The sequence below is a fragment of the Drosophila miranda genome, chromosome 2 (assembly GCF_003369915.1).
Source record: "Drosophila miranda strain MSH22 chromosome 2, D.miranda_PacBio2.1, whole genome shotgun sequence".
In the NCBI taxonomy this organism is placed as follows: Eukaryota; Metazoa; Arthropoda; class Insecta; order Diptera; family Drosophilidae; genus Drosophila; species Drosophila miranda.
Window position 1 is genome coordinate 21176365 of NC_046675.1, and position 14562 is coordinate 21190926.

Below are 14562 nucleotides of genomic sequence, written 5' to 3' on the forward strand. Positions count from 1 at the left end.
TGTGCGTGGGCTGCTCTCTCATTGTTATCCTGCCATTGGCATCTTCGCTCTGTTCTGCTTATTGTTTCATCAATGCATGCAGATGATGATGGCATAATGCCCTGGCTACGATCTCCGCTTTCCGTTCCCACACTGCCCGACAGCCCGACCGCTGCTCGCCCGATGAGTGTTTATTGGACACAATTAGGGATGTGGCAGATTGGCTGCATGTCGGGTCGTGTCGGGTCGTGCTGGTCGCTGGGCGAGCGTTGGGAGTTTCAGCAGGGAGGGGGCCAAACGGGCGCTGGAAGTGTGCCTGCCGCCTGAGGTGAGACTTCGACCTGAGATGAGGCATGCGCTGCCATATGTACCTCCCCTTCCGATCTCTACCCTCAACCCCCCTAATTGGTATGTAATAAGTGGATTTAATGATCGATAGATGTGGCACGGGGATGTGTGAGATAGGTAAAGGAGAGGCAAGGAGGTTGTTGATCTTTGACAGCATTCGACTTTAATAGTTGAAAGAGGGAGAGGGTGGTGGGTGGTCATTTGGGTTAAATTGTATGTGGTAGAGACACATATGCTAGAGCGATATTTGGTGGTATTGGTTACATGACCTTGAGGGGCAGTGAATAGCTTTTATGTTGGTAAATCTTTGTATCGTCCGGTGGCGAATAATAAGAGGGATACTTGTGGGTTGAGGCCGGCAATACAATGAAGTTTGGTACTCAGACTGTCGGCGACCACACCATATATTCGTTTTAGCACGAGCCAATATACTCTCCCCGACTCTTGAATACGACATGCTAAAAATGTGGGTAAAACCACTAATATTTACCGCACAATAAAAATCAATATTCGTTAAAAGAGAGTAAGGGAAAAAATTCAATTTAATGAACTCGAATTTCCGTTCTTCAAATGTGCGACACTCACAATGAAAATTACTTTTTATTGGCTGCGGTAGCAAGCGGACATAGGAAAAATTCTCAAAAATATATTGGAGTGTCCTAATTATAACAAAACTAAAACCGAACTAAAACTGATATTTCCGAGATCGCTATGCGATATATTCTGCAAGCCGCATAAAAAACATACGATTATAAAATCTAAAATTGCTAAAATAATAAAACGTGTTTTATGTCTGATTTTCTATTAGGATAAATTTTTAAATTCATACGTGAACAATTTAAAATATAAGTTTTAATTTCTAGAAATATTGTTGAAATATTTCATACAATAATATGTATATAAATGTGTATTATTAATTTAAATTTGTGTTCTATATTATTATTATTATATTATATGTAAATTAATTTATATCTTTACTTGTATCCGTACCTTTAGCGTTTAAATTTATCACATATTAATTTTCAATATTCCTTGGACATAACTATACCGAAATTACTTTATTGGAATATTAAATATATATTTGGAAAATGTAAAGTGACCTCCAGTTGATATCCACTTAAAATCGATACTGTTTTCTCGGTGAAAATTGGAAATAAATATGAGCCAAATGCCACGAAATCAGGTAGGAGCTGAATGAAGTACCCTGAAAATTGGATTATTATTTCATTAATTTGTTTTATTAACATCAACATAATCAAAAGGGTCCCTAAAATGTTCATTCAATGACTTAACTTTTTGTATACTCCTAATAAAACCCTCCCCATTTGTTAATTTATTTGTCCCACATTATATGCAATATTTTTATCTTTTTAAGACTTTCATTCTAAAGTACATGTTTATTCCGTTATTGCTTATATCATTTCCTTCTGGCGGCACGTGCCGAGCTTCGTGCCGCATTTTTTCTCAGTCGGTTGGGTGGTAGGCGGTCTTTTCTTCCGCCTGTAATCCGCTCATAGCCTGTTTTAGCTGGGCGCACTTTGTGCCAGATAATATTCTATAGATAGAATTCGTAGTATGATTATGAGATTACTATGTTGAGACTTATGGCTTATTTTGTATAATCTGTACTTATAATTAACTTACTCTTTATAAGGTATTCAGAGACTTGGATAGTAAAACTTCTCACATCCGTTATTGATGTTTTCTATCACTACCGAAACCTCTACTTCCATTAGCCTTAAGGTAGACTTTGCATTTTTACCGGGTCTTTCCTACCAGAGAAAATACCCTATTAAATATCTCCGCCCTGCAATTTCTTATTAGAGGAAGCTGTAAAAGAAATATAGCCCAAATAAAGAGATTTTCAAGAATTTTCAGTTCATATTTTGTTTGTATTTGTTTTCGTGTTTGTATCATTTTTTCGCATTGATGAGATCTCTTATGTGGTAAACAAATTATATGTTTATGTGGTATGGTAAAAAAACAATCTTCTGATCAAATGATCTTGACAAAAGTAAATAAAGCATGTCCTATCACAGACTTAACTTAAAACCCTTAAAACGTGGAAATATTTTTAACACTTATCGAGGATGATTAATGAGGATCATTGTAAAGCATTTGTAAAGCTGCAGTTCCATTGCGCGATTGCCCGAGGAGGGTGTTGGCCAATCGATAGATTCACCAGGGGCGCCAAACCTGACCAGTGCTGATCTGGAGCAGATTCTGGGCCGCTTGAGTGGAGGAGACGCTGCAATCGCTGTCGCTGCAGTAGCCGCTGGACACGGGACTGCAGGCCTCCCGGCTGTTGGAGCTGTTGTTGCTGGTGCTGCTGCTGCTGACGCCGCTGCCGCAGATGATGGAGAGCGGGGCATTCATTGGCTTTGGTGCTGCAGTTGGCATTTCCAATTGGTTGAGGCGCAAGCCGAGGTGTGTCATCAGATGGGTGCCAAAGACGACATCTACATTGGGTAGGGAAGCCAGTGCCCGGGAGACTTCGTCGGCGGCCCTGATGAAGCCATCGCGGAAACTCTGCTCTGGCGTAGTGTTGGTGGTGGCTTTTGCTGCGGCAGCGGTGGCCTCGATCCTGGCCTGCTTCAGCTTGCGCAAATGGTCCACAGTGACCTCCAGTATGTCGGCCCTGTCGAATTTGCCATCACCGCTCTGGACCGTGCACTGGACCATCAGATCCTTGAGCTCGTCCAGGCACATGTTGATGCGGGCCCGACGCCTGCGTTCCAGCAGAGGCTTCATCACCTTGCGGTACTGGTAGGTCTTGGAAACTTCGTATTTGGTGGCCATTGTAGCTTAGATGTGTGTTTTCTTGACGTAAAAATGTGATAAAGTTGAGCGAGATCTGGCTGGGATCCGGTTGTCTTGTGTGTGTTCACTGCACGTCGAATTTGTTGAGAATGTTGCTCTCGTCTCCAGTTACCGCCGCTTTTATAGCTGCACGTGCCGCAGCAGAGTCGTCTCGTGCTCAGCGCGCGCAGAGAGAGCGCGCATGCGCAGGAAACGAGAGAGGCACCACCGGAGCGAGCACCACCATTGCGACCACCTGCCGTCAGCCACTGGGTCGGGTCGAGCCGATTGTCGTTCGTGTCGTCGTTACGAATCGTTACTCGGGCCGACGACCACGATCCTCGCCTGCTTTCGGTGGTGGGTTTTTCTCGACAAACAAGTCGTCTTGGCAGGGGATGAAGATGATGTGATGGTGTGTCTCCTCCATTCCTGTGTTGGTGGATAGCTGTTGTTGTTGTTGCTTGCTGCTGCTGCTCTTGGCGGTGGTGGTTGGTTGCACATGCGGCCGATGTACGTGTGTGCGTTTTCTTGTGTGTGCTCTCCTCTGTTTTCTTTTAGCCTGACATTCGAATCGTGGGAAACACTTTGCCCTCAAGTTTCCCACAAGATTTTTCTCGCTCGTTGGTGTTATAAGTTATAATCGGAGGTAGGGAGCGAACGAACCCCGAGTCCGTGTCTGATCCGAGTCCCCGAGGTCCGAGCCCTTATGCACATGGCACAGTGGGTCAAACCATTGCACACATGCGGGAATTTCCGAATCTCTGCGACCGACTGAATGAAGGCAGTCCACCTTTGTACGTGTTTTTTTGGACCTGCGAATATCTTAGAATATCTCAGGCAAAGTATTCTACGGATTTCCTACTTGATTTCCGGACTCTGTGACGGTGCGTGGGAATAAGATGAGTCTGGGAAGGTGGATGCGGTGCAAATTGCACACATGCGGGAATTTCTGGATACCTATGACCGACTGAATGAAGGTTTTCCATCTATGTACGTGTTTTTTGGGACCTGTGAATATTTCAGTGTTCTACGGATTTAAAGGTGGCCTGTGCTCTACTTGCTTTGGTTAATTTCCGGACTCTGGAACGGTGCGTGGGAATGCGAGTTTTGGAAATAAGGTGGGTCTTGTAAGGTTGATGTGTTGTAATTTGCCAGGGACACTGATTTAGGGACTTTCTAGGCGTAGTGTTTGAACTGTAGGGAGTTTTGTGCTAGGTCTGACATTGCAGGTTTTCTTTGGGTGCTGGAATTCTGGTATTTCCCTAAAAGATGTTGCTAAGGAAGGTTAATGGGAATGTTTTTTTTTTGGGCAGGATGGTATCAGTATCAGTGTATCAGTGTATTGGTGTTTTCTGTTTCATATTTCTATAGGAAGGAAGTATTTAATAGTACTAAAGTTATAGTTCTATAAATTTCCTTCACAAACAATCCGCCACTAGTTTTTCAGTCACTCGTACCACTGTAAATCTGACCGTGCTCCGAGTGCGAGTCATGGAGAGTGGTGAAAAAAAACTACCACCTGCCCTTTATTTTACTTAATTTTTTTCTTGTCAGTCGTGGGCCCAATAGGTTCTCTGTCCCGCTCCCGCTATCCGTCTCCTTCCCTCCTGCAGGTCTGTTTTGTCAATTATGAATGCTGGAATTGTAGCTTCTGTTGAACACTTGGGCCAAGGCAGGGCCAGGGGCAACAGAGAAGGGAACGCTAAGTGGCATGCCCGGGCACGTCGGGACATCATCATCGTGGGACCCAGTGAGGGATATGTATAGGTACAGGGATACGATACGGATGGGTCGAGGGACATGCAAACTAAATGACTGTACGGCAAATTGACACACACTAAAGATTAAATGTATCGCATTCGTTAACTATATAAACAATATACGTGGCCGGTTTAAAAACTCTTGACAGGAAGTCTGGGCCAAAGACAGAGACAGAGACAGGCTGCAACGTAAAGAAAGAGAGAGTACGAGATGGAGAGGCAGAGGCAGAGGCAGAGAGACTTGCGTGCTGAGAGTGTGCTGAACAACAAGCCGTTACAATTTTCTGTCGAGAGTCGAGTGTGAGAAAATTTTTTGAGTTGCACATGGCCGTGCCTCATTCCACATCGCCATCTCTCTAGATAGGGGCCCATTTGGGCACGCAACGGGGTTGGGCTTATTGTCAATGCAGCAGCATTATATTTGTGGTTGTTGCATCATCGACTACTACTACTACTGCTGCTGCTGTTGTTGTTGTTGTTGTTGTTGTTGTTGCTGTTTCAGTGGCAGCGCACTGTGTAATTGAATATGTATGCGCGATGCGCATGCCCGGCACGCCAAACGCGCGACAGACGCACGCAGAAAAAAAGGGCTGACCAGAAGCCCGCTGAGCGACGCATGCGGATAAAAAAATCAGCAAAATGAAATGCAAAAGAAAAAGAGTTGAATTTTTAAGTATGACATTCCCCCCGTCGACGCGTCGTTTGTTCATTGAGTAAGCTTCGCCCCGGAGAGCTTCATCTGCGACAGGAAATTATCATTTGTGGGGAATGACAGGGCAGCCGCGTCCTCATTCGCATCGATTAACTCTGATATTTTGGTGGGGATTTGTTTCAGAGTGTGGAAGAGCAAAGGGGATTTAGCGGGGATGTTGAAGGTCAAATTCCAATTGGTTTTTCGGGTTGAATGCAAAGGATTTCGACCCAATCGAAGTGGGTTCTTGTAACGTAATGCTGGGTACTGTAAGGTGAGGGTATGATAAGTATGTGTGATATCCAATCCTCTTTGGGGTGTTTGCTCCATTCATAACAATCCAATTTGATCTGTAAAAGTCATCTAAATTTACCCCCCAATAAGTCATTATTTCATTGATTTTTGTTTGTTTTATATTTTTTTAAATCTTATAATTTAATAACATTTATTCTAATCTGTCGCTAAAATGAATTATTATCACAAATTTATTATGTATTTTTTAGAATAAACGCCTATCGCAGGACTCCAACTGGGCGAGAGAGGATGTGGCACATCTTTTCTGACTGGGCTGCCACTTGTTGCAGGCTGCTATCACGCAACTTGTTTCGCACGAACGTAATGTTGTTGGTGCTGGTGTTGCCGCTGCGACAGCTTCATTCATTCATGGAACGAAATGCGCTTTTTTCTTCGTATTACTCATTCATTCATGCATTTTGGCCGCTTCTAACTACCGGTTTTTTGCGCACGTTGCTGCTGCTGGTGCTGGGATGATGTTGCTGCTGCTTGCTGCTGCTGGTGTGGCTCTTGTTGCATCCACGGATATACAAGGTGTTGCGGTTTCTAGCCTTTCAAGATGCTGCTGCTGTTTAGCAAAAGTTTCTGCTGCTGGTGTTGCATCTATGTATGGTTGCTGTTGCAACTATTGGAGCTCTGGAGATGCTGATGTTGTTGAGGTAGATACTAATTGCTTATGCTAAAGTCTCTGCTGATGAAGGTTCTTTGAGAAATTTCGGCTGAGGATGCTCCTTCGATTGAAGGATTTGTTTTTGATGCTGCACAAATTGTTGCTGCTGATAATGTTGCTGTTGCTTATCAGAGATTCAATGCTAATGTTGCTGCTGAACTTCTATCCTTTCTGAGAGCAACTTCTGTGGGTCCTTCAGTTGCTCCTTCTTTGTTGCTGCTTCTGTAGACTCTTCTGTTGCTCCTTCTGTTGCTACTTCAGCTGCCGTTGCTGTGGTGTCTCCTTCTGTTGTTGCTACTGTGAATGCCAATAGAAGCTGCCCGCTGCCGTCTCCAGGCAAATCACCAAATGATCCTCCTCGCAGCGAATCAGTGTCTCCATTAGCATACGCTCGTTGGCCTGATTCTGGGCAATCTCCTCCAGGCTATCGTACCGCTGGCTGTCGTTGCTGCCACCATGGCAATTGTTGTGGCCTCTGCCGAAGCGTTGGAATATTTTGGCAAGCAAATTCTTAACTTTCGACATTTTCTTCGTAAACTTTGTAAATTTCACTTTCAGATTCGAGTTCTAAGCGCGTGGGCTGACAAATTGTAACTGTTGTGGCCTGACGGCAAGTGCCGCGCTTTTATAGCAGAAGCAACCCACCACCGCCACCCAAAACCGCACCACCCAACACAACAAGTGCCGCCACATGTGCCTGACACATGTGCAAACTCCTCACTGCGCAACAGCAGCAGCAGCAGTATCCTCAGCCTCATCCTCATCCGCAACAGAAACAACGGCAGCAACAACAGCAGCCCAACAACGTTCGCCTGCCACGCTTTCAGCGTGAGGGACCCCGAAGCAAGCTCAACACGTGCAGGATAATCGTGTCCCCCTGCCTGGCCTGGCCGGGCCGGGCCCGGCCCTTCCCTTTCCTTTTTTTATTTCATCTTTTTTTTCAATATAACGAATGCACAGAATAAATATTGAGAGCGTCGAGCAGTTGTGGTTCCCATGGATAAGGTTCGCCAGCAAACGAGGACTGGCCCTTCCCCTATCCTGGCCGAAGTGAGTGAGTGCGTATCTCGTATCTCTCGTTTTCAGGCTAGGGGAAAAGTATCCCACGGTTCGAGTGGCAGCTGTTTGCAATTTAGGCCACAGCCCCGCTCATTTCGTTGCCTTGCCTTGGAGGACGGCAGCGGCAGTGGCAGTGGCAGTGGCAGTGGCGTGGTGGTGGTTGTTGCCTCTTCTGACACATATTGCACTTGCTGCTGCCGTCCGGGGCGAGCCGACCCGAAGCGAAAGCAGAGTTGGTTCAACTTTGGTTAATTGCATCACTCGCCGCCGGGTCACGCGTACGCTGCTCAGCCGCTTTCCACCTGATTGATGTCTGTGGGCCCCGGGCACACCGCCTGGAAAGCTCAGCGTTGCGCCCGTCGTAGTCGCGTGGCGGCCAAGCGCTCCTCCGCGTGCTCCTCTTTTGATTGAACGTGGGTTGGCCACGTGTGTGCCTCTGTGTGCAATCCCTGCGTGCAAGGTGCACTCATTTCTGGTGTACTCTCTGATAGTCCTTTAATAGAATTTATCTGGGATCATAATTTAGTGTACTTGTCCTATGGGGTGGTAGGTGGGCTGTTTGGGGGAGGGTGTGGCAGTGGCACGAGCCGGCACTAGGTTGATTTGAGGTTGGTTTTCGAAGAGTCAATGGTGCTTTTATGGGATGTTTCAATTGAGTGGACTCATTGGTTTTATTGTGGTAGTCAGACAAGTGGTTGGTCGGGGATGTTCCTAATTAGAGGAAGTGTTTGGGAAACTGATATGATGGCAAATGGTTTCCTATATTCTACAACACGATTATCCTTTTAGTCTGTAACTTAATGAAGGGGCAATAAATTTATACGAACATACATATATACATATGTAAAATATAGATTTTTAGGGAGGTACCCTACCATGCAATAATCTCCGAAACAGCATTCTTTAGAACACGGAGAGGGCTAAGTATACTCAAAGAAAAAACCCTTGAGAATCGAAGAGTTACACTTAGATTTAAAAAAGTAACCTAAATGTATATTACAAATATAAATTTAAAAATAAATTACAAATATATATATTGTATTATTCATTTATTATTAATTATTATTACTTATTGTTAATCTATTTTATCTAAATATATTTCATGTTTAAAACAGATATAATTCTTATTGAAATTACATATTTTTATAATTAAATTTAATATATTATAATTACTGTAAAGTTTTTTATATTTACATTGAAGAATTTAATATGAATTTAATTCAATTTATTTAATTTCATAATTTTTTTAAGCCCGTTAATTTAATTTATTTAAGAGTTGGTTTCTTTTTTACTATGCCATTTTTTTCAAAGTATGTGTCAGCGAAATAGGGGTTACAAAATATTGCAAATAATTAAGCTAAGTTTTATTTAAGTTTTGATTTAAAAGGAATTAAAAATTGATCTTATGACTCCACCACTTATTGTGTTTTTAGAGAACAAAAAAATATTCAAATTGAAAGAAAAAACCCCTCACATGCTTAGAGTATTTTCCCATGGTTAAATACCCCTCAAGAAAGAACAACCAGATTAACACCCAGGAAGTCGGACTTTGTTCTCCCAGACATCTTCAGGCTGTCAAAGCTATTATAAACATCCCATGAATGGTTCGACTGGTGCTAATGGCCGACAACAATTGTCCACTTATCGTTTGGCTAATTTATTGTGGGCAAACATTTACCTAAGATATTTAACCTGTCAAAAACAAACGAATGCAATGCGAATGCTTCGAGGTGGGCAACCATAATTGGCTCGAAGGATTGCCCAGGCAGTGGTCAACACTAAGTGGAATGGATCATCGATCTAGTACAATTATTCAGCTGAATGGATCATTGATCTCCCAGCTCCTATCTCCTCCAGCTTGAGAGTAGCTAACGATCAATCCAAACTGTCAGCCGGCTACTGTGGGCTCTCACTCACCTTGCTCGATGCCTGGGATCTGTGTGGATCCATTAATGATTTGATGGCCCATTGATGTGGTGCGCCCAGTGCTGTCAACGCCATGGACAGTCCATTCCGCCTCACCTTCGCCGTCGAGGCGGTTGCGGGTCCAATCAATGCCAGCTTGAAAGAGCCCTCGTTAAACTTCCTCTTTCGTCTGCGGGTGCGTTCGGATCGCTCGTTCAATTAGCTCATGTCGTAAAGTACAAATAACTATTGCGTACAGTTCCTTGGAAACCCCGAGAGCTTGGCCATAATCATTAAGCCAAGCCAAGCCGAGCCAACCCAAGACGGGGACAAGCCGGGGACAAGCCGGTAGCTGCTGCCTTTGCGACCGTCTCGACGGCAATTTAAATTAAACAATCGTCAATGACGGCGACAAGAGTGAAAAACTAAAGTAAAGCAGCTAGCAATCAGTCAGTCTGTCTGTCAGTTAGTCAGTCGGCCAGTCTGCCAGTCCATCAGTCAGTCAGTCGTCCGTCAGTCACACGAACGACGAACGCTACTTGGGCTGATAATAAGCGTCGCGCCGGCGCAATAAATGTGTGCCGACAGAGTGCCCTCATCTTAAGGCTTGTGTTGCTGTTGCTGTTTGCTGCTCTGCTTCTGTGTATCAGTATCTCTGCCTCTATGCCTCATTGTCTATGTGTGTATCTGTGTGCCTGTAATCGTAACCATATAAGCGTCTTAAATGGCAGGTGTGCACATCGCGTGGGAAACACACGACGCGTCTCGAGCGGTTCTCACGATATGAAAATCGAGCAAAACAAACCCAAGACCGAGGGACCGAGGGACCGGGGGACCGACCAACAACCTGACAAGCGTTCGCCACTTTCTGGGATTCGAATTGGGATTGGGATTCGAAGGGATTGGGGTTCATATTAAGGGTTGTTCGGTGCATGTGCTGCAAGAGGGTCCCCAATAATATCGGAAAAGATTTATGGGGAAACAGACTGGACGAGGGGTCTCGAAGAAAAGGATTGGGGTGCTAAGGATGAGATCACATTAAGACCATCCCATACTAGAGTTACAGATTAGATGGGAGTTGACCTCATATAGGGGTAAGAGCTATTCATAGTCCCAAAAAAACATTAATGAGCCAACCATCAGATTTTAGGTGTCCCATAGTTAAGTGGGGACTGTGTGAACACACAAACCTCAATGTCCCTTTATTTTATTAAAGATCCTCTAAATATTGGGATAAAAAATACAGAGAAAAAGGGAAGATTTCTGAGTTAGAGATCGCTTTTTAAGGAATACCAAAGATGATATAAAACGAAGAATGATTTCATCTAGTGATGAGACCTATCTTCATAGTATATAGACTCATGGAAAGATTTCAAAGACACATATTATTTGAGTGCTTCTAAAGATTGTTGTCTTTGAAATCATATTAGAAGCATGCCATAGCCCATACATACTCGTATCTATGGACCAGTCTCATCCCACAGTAAACTCTCCTCCCACCTCAGGCGAGAACAAGGAATCAATAAGCCACAACAAGACAATTACAATTTTCCTGAGTTTGATTTTCATTTGGAACCGGCCCAAACCAAATCAGTTAGTCCCAGACAATTGCGCTACGTTCTAGGTTCTCACGTCTTGGCCAGCATTTTACGGTTTAATTGCAGCTACAAAAGGTTGATCAGGACACACACTCCTTGGCTAGACAATTGCCGAGTGGCTGAAAGAATGAAAGACAGACGGAGGAACCTTCTTTGCACAACGATTTCCTTTCCCACGCACGCACAGCAATAAGATTTCTGGAGATTTCTGGCTACCTGCTAGGCAGGTCCTCGCAGCCGGGAGGATCAGGACCTCGACCTGCGGGTATAAAAGGCAGTGCAGCAGCCGACAAGAGCATCATTCGAGCAGCATCCTGCAAACCGTGCACACACACATCTCTTCCATCTGCTCCTCTGCAAAGCAAAAAGCGATCTCAAACGCAAAGATGGCTCCACAGGCAAACAACACTGAAACCGCATTCGTATCGAAGACCCAGCACTATCTGAAGGTGAAGAAGCCGCTGCTGGAGCGCCAGCGCCGTGCCCGCATGAACAAGTGCCTCGACACGCTCAAGACACTGGTGGCCGAGTTCCAGGGCGACGATGCCATACTGCGCCTGGACAAGGCCGAGATGCTCGAGGCAGCACTTGTCTTCATGCGCAAACAGGTCGTCAAGCAACAGGCGCCGGTCTCACCCCTGCCGATGAACAGCTTCAAGAACGGCTACATGAACGCCGTCAGCGAGATCTCCCGTGTGATGGCCTGCACGCCGGCCATGAGCGTCGACATTGGCAAGACGGTGATGACACATCTGGGCGTCGAGTTCCAGCGCATGCTTCAGTCCGATCAGCAGCAGCCCCAGCCCCAGCCCCAGCAGCAGCCAACGCCAACCCAATTGGAATCCTCTTCACGTCCTGCCAGCCCTGCCTCTTCGGGGTATCACAGCGATGCCGAGGAATCCGAGGCTGCTGCCAGCCCCAAGCCAGACACCATGTGGCGTCCCTGGTAAACCATTAGCGACTTCGACTACGACTACGAATCCTGTCTTCCATTCAACGACTACGAATCCTGTCTTCCAACCAACAACAACGAATCATGTCTTCCAATTGACTCGTTCTAACTGTGATACCAGCTTTACTTAGGACTTAAGCACACCCCAAGCTTTACTTAGAATTTAATCAACCACCAAGCTTTACTAGTTATAAGAAAGAAAAGACACTCAACGATGATCTAGCCTATAAGAAAAACGCAACAACAGCTTTAATAGTTTTAAAATAAAACAACTCAAGAAAAACAAAATAACTTTGGTCTTATTTATTGATAAAGCAACTAATCAAAGACATTTTCAGAACTCAAATTGGAAACAGTTTTTGCAACATTCAATAATGGATTGAATATCTTATCAAGAAAATATTTTTGATAATACAATTTTGGTTTAAAGTTAGAGAAGATGATATTTTCTTCCATAAGTGGGCAAATAATACGTGCATTTATTGCAAATGATTTACAGTTTCCCAATCGGTAAAATATTCTCATTGCTCATGAAGTAAAACATTTATCGATGTTACAGACAACCTTTGCTTAGGAAGAACCTTCAAATTATATAAAAATAATTAGCTTGAGTTAAATGTTTACGTTTTTGTCTATCAAAATTAAAGAAAAGAGTCCTTTTAGAGTAATATGCCATAATCATAATAACCTTTGCTATACCCTATTCGGAGAAACATACTTTAAAATGATTGCTTGTAATATTAACTATTATCTTGGATTCTCAAATTTGTAATTATTGTTTTCTTTTCTTAATTTTCTATAGATCCTTTGATTTTAATATTTATAATCCATAGTTAGCAGATAATTGATAAATAAATATTTAAAAAGATCATAATTAAATTTTATTGTATTTAAACAATTCTTACATTAATTCAGAACTACTTTCGTCTAGAAAATGTATTCTTCTATCTTGGAATCCCAACGATTATATTCCTCTTGTAAGTGGCTCAATTCATTCGAATAATTTCTCAGGCTATGTGTGAATTACACACACATTAGGTTATATGTACCTCCCCCACCTGATGAATGTTTCAAATAAGATCGTTTTGTAAGTGACACCACAGCTGGGGACCTCCACTGCTGCTCGTTACATTCCCCCGAGTCCAAGTAGGAGGTCCCCGGGCCATAAGCACAATGCAAGACAAGACAAGACCCTGGCCAGGCGACGCCCCCGAGTGGCCTGTCTACGCCCTGATCAACAGCTCGTCCGAGTGGTGCACGTGTTGCTGCCCTGCCTGGATGGATGGTGTTACCGAATCTGCATACCAGAACCCCTGGACAGGGATCACATATCGTTTTCGATTAGGGAGGTTCTGGGACCATCCATCGAGTTAAACCGTCAATTACGACCCCTTTTGTGCAGTGCACGTGCGTGCTGAGTGATGGGCGGAGAAAACTGCAACGGGACTCTTGAGGCCCCGGTAATCGGGCCTTGGTTGATATCCTAAACCAACACTGACAATGCCCAGCCAGAGGTTCCTGGAACTTGCCTCCCGCATATGCGACACACACAATCGCACATACTAATTTGTAAACTAAAAAATATAGGAAAAAAAATACAAAATTTAAGAAATCCCAACATGTCGCGCTGTCTCGTGTCAAGTGCATGGGCCTCTCATTGTTTCAGAGCACGCGAGTGCCTCTGTAACCCGACGACAAAAGGACCCCACATGTGTGTGTCTGTGGTTGTATCACCACAGAGATTATTGCCTGTGTTATTTTATCATTAAAAAAACAAAGAAACCGCCATGAGGTCCCAGCGTTTATATTTAATTCGACTAAGCCACGCGGCTTTTACTCTCTAGCCTGGGGGGGTCATATGATTTTGGTGTTTTGCATGTGAGAATGGGTGGTATTGTTTAGGAGGTTTAGGGACATAGGAATAGGATGGGATAGGAATAGGAAGTAAAATGAAAGATATTCAATTGGCATTAATCTTCATTATCTGAATTCCTATTGAAAAATAAATTAAAGGTAAATACTAGTAATTTATCAAAAAGGTACACACATTCTTGATATGAAAATACTTTTTGTTTGTTTTCTCTTAAAAGACATGGTATTTTCGTTTTAAAAAGTAGATTCTTTATAAGAAAGTGGATGAAGTCTGATATGTTTTAAAGTAAAGATAAACTATCAATAGAAAACCTGAAGTAATCACCAACGAAAACTTGTATTTTTCAGCAAACGAAAATATTTTTCGATCCGATAAGAGTATCTATGCTTCGCCTTCAGTTTCTACCCAAATCCGTCCCTCCCCCAGCGATAAATCTCTGCGGTTGTTATCTTAACTGCAGTACATATGGCCGTGTGCATGTCCTGTCACGAAGACCAGCTCAAGTGCAGCTCGTCTTTCGTTCGGTGGAATTTCGCGCACGCCTTGTTTGAAGTTCACGGTCCTGACAACCTCGAGGAACTTTAAACGAACGGAAATACCGTAACAGATTCGGGCAGTTAACACATTGGGTGTA

At 43.8% G+C, this 14562-nt stretch overlaps 3 protein-coding genes across 3 annotated transcripts; 1 reads left to right on the plus strand and 2 right to left on the minus strand.

The window, feature by feature from the left end:
- Positions 1 to 2266: 2266 nt before the first annotated feature.
- Positions 2267 to 3253, minus strand: LOC108157556 (enhancer of split m7 protein). The gene has a single exon (XM_017289660.2). It carries the CDS (start codon positions 3124 to 3126, stop codon positions 2506 to 2508), a length of 621 nt encoding a protein of 206 aa, XP_017145149.1. The 5' UTR covers positions 3127 to 3253; the 3' UTR covers positions 2267 to 2505.
- Positions 3254 to 5987: 2734 nt separating this feature from the next.
- LOC108154258 (enhancer of split m6 protein) lies at positions 5988 to 7151 on the minus strand. Its single transcript, XM_017284493.2, has one exon. The coding sequence runs from the start codon at positions 7064 to 7066 to the stop codon at positions 6836 to 6838; it is 231 nt and encodes a 76-aa protein (XP_017139982.1). The 5' UTR covers positions 7067 to 7151; the 3' UTR covers positions 5988 to 6835.
- A 4237-nt stretch (positions 7152 to 11388) lies between these two features.
- Positions 11389 to 12386, plus strand: LOC108154232 (enhancer of split m5 protein). The gene has a single exon (XM_017284459.2). The coding sequence runs from the start codon at positions 11490 to 11492 to the stop codon at positions 12051 to 12053; it is 564 nt and encodes a 187-aa protein (XP_017139948.1). The 5' UTR covers positions 11389 to 11489; the 3' UTR covers positions 12054 to 12386.
- The last annotated feature ends 2176 nt before the right edge of the window (positions 12387 to 14562 follow it).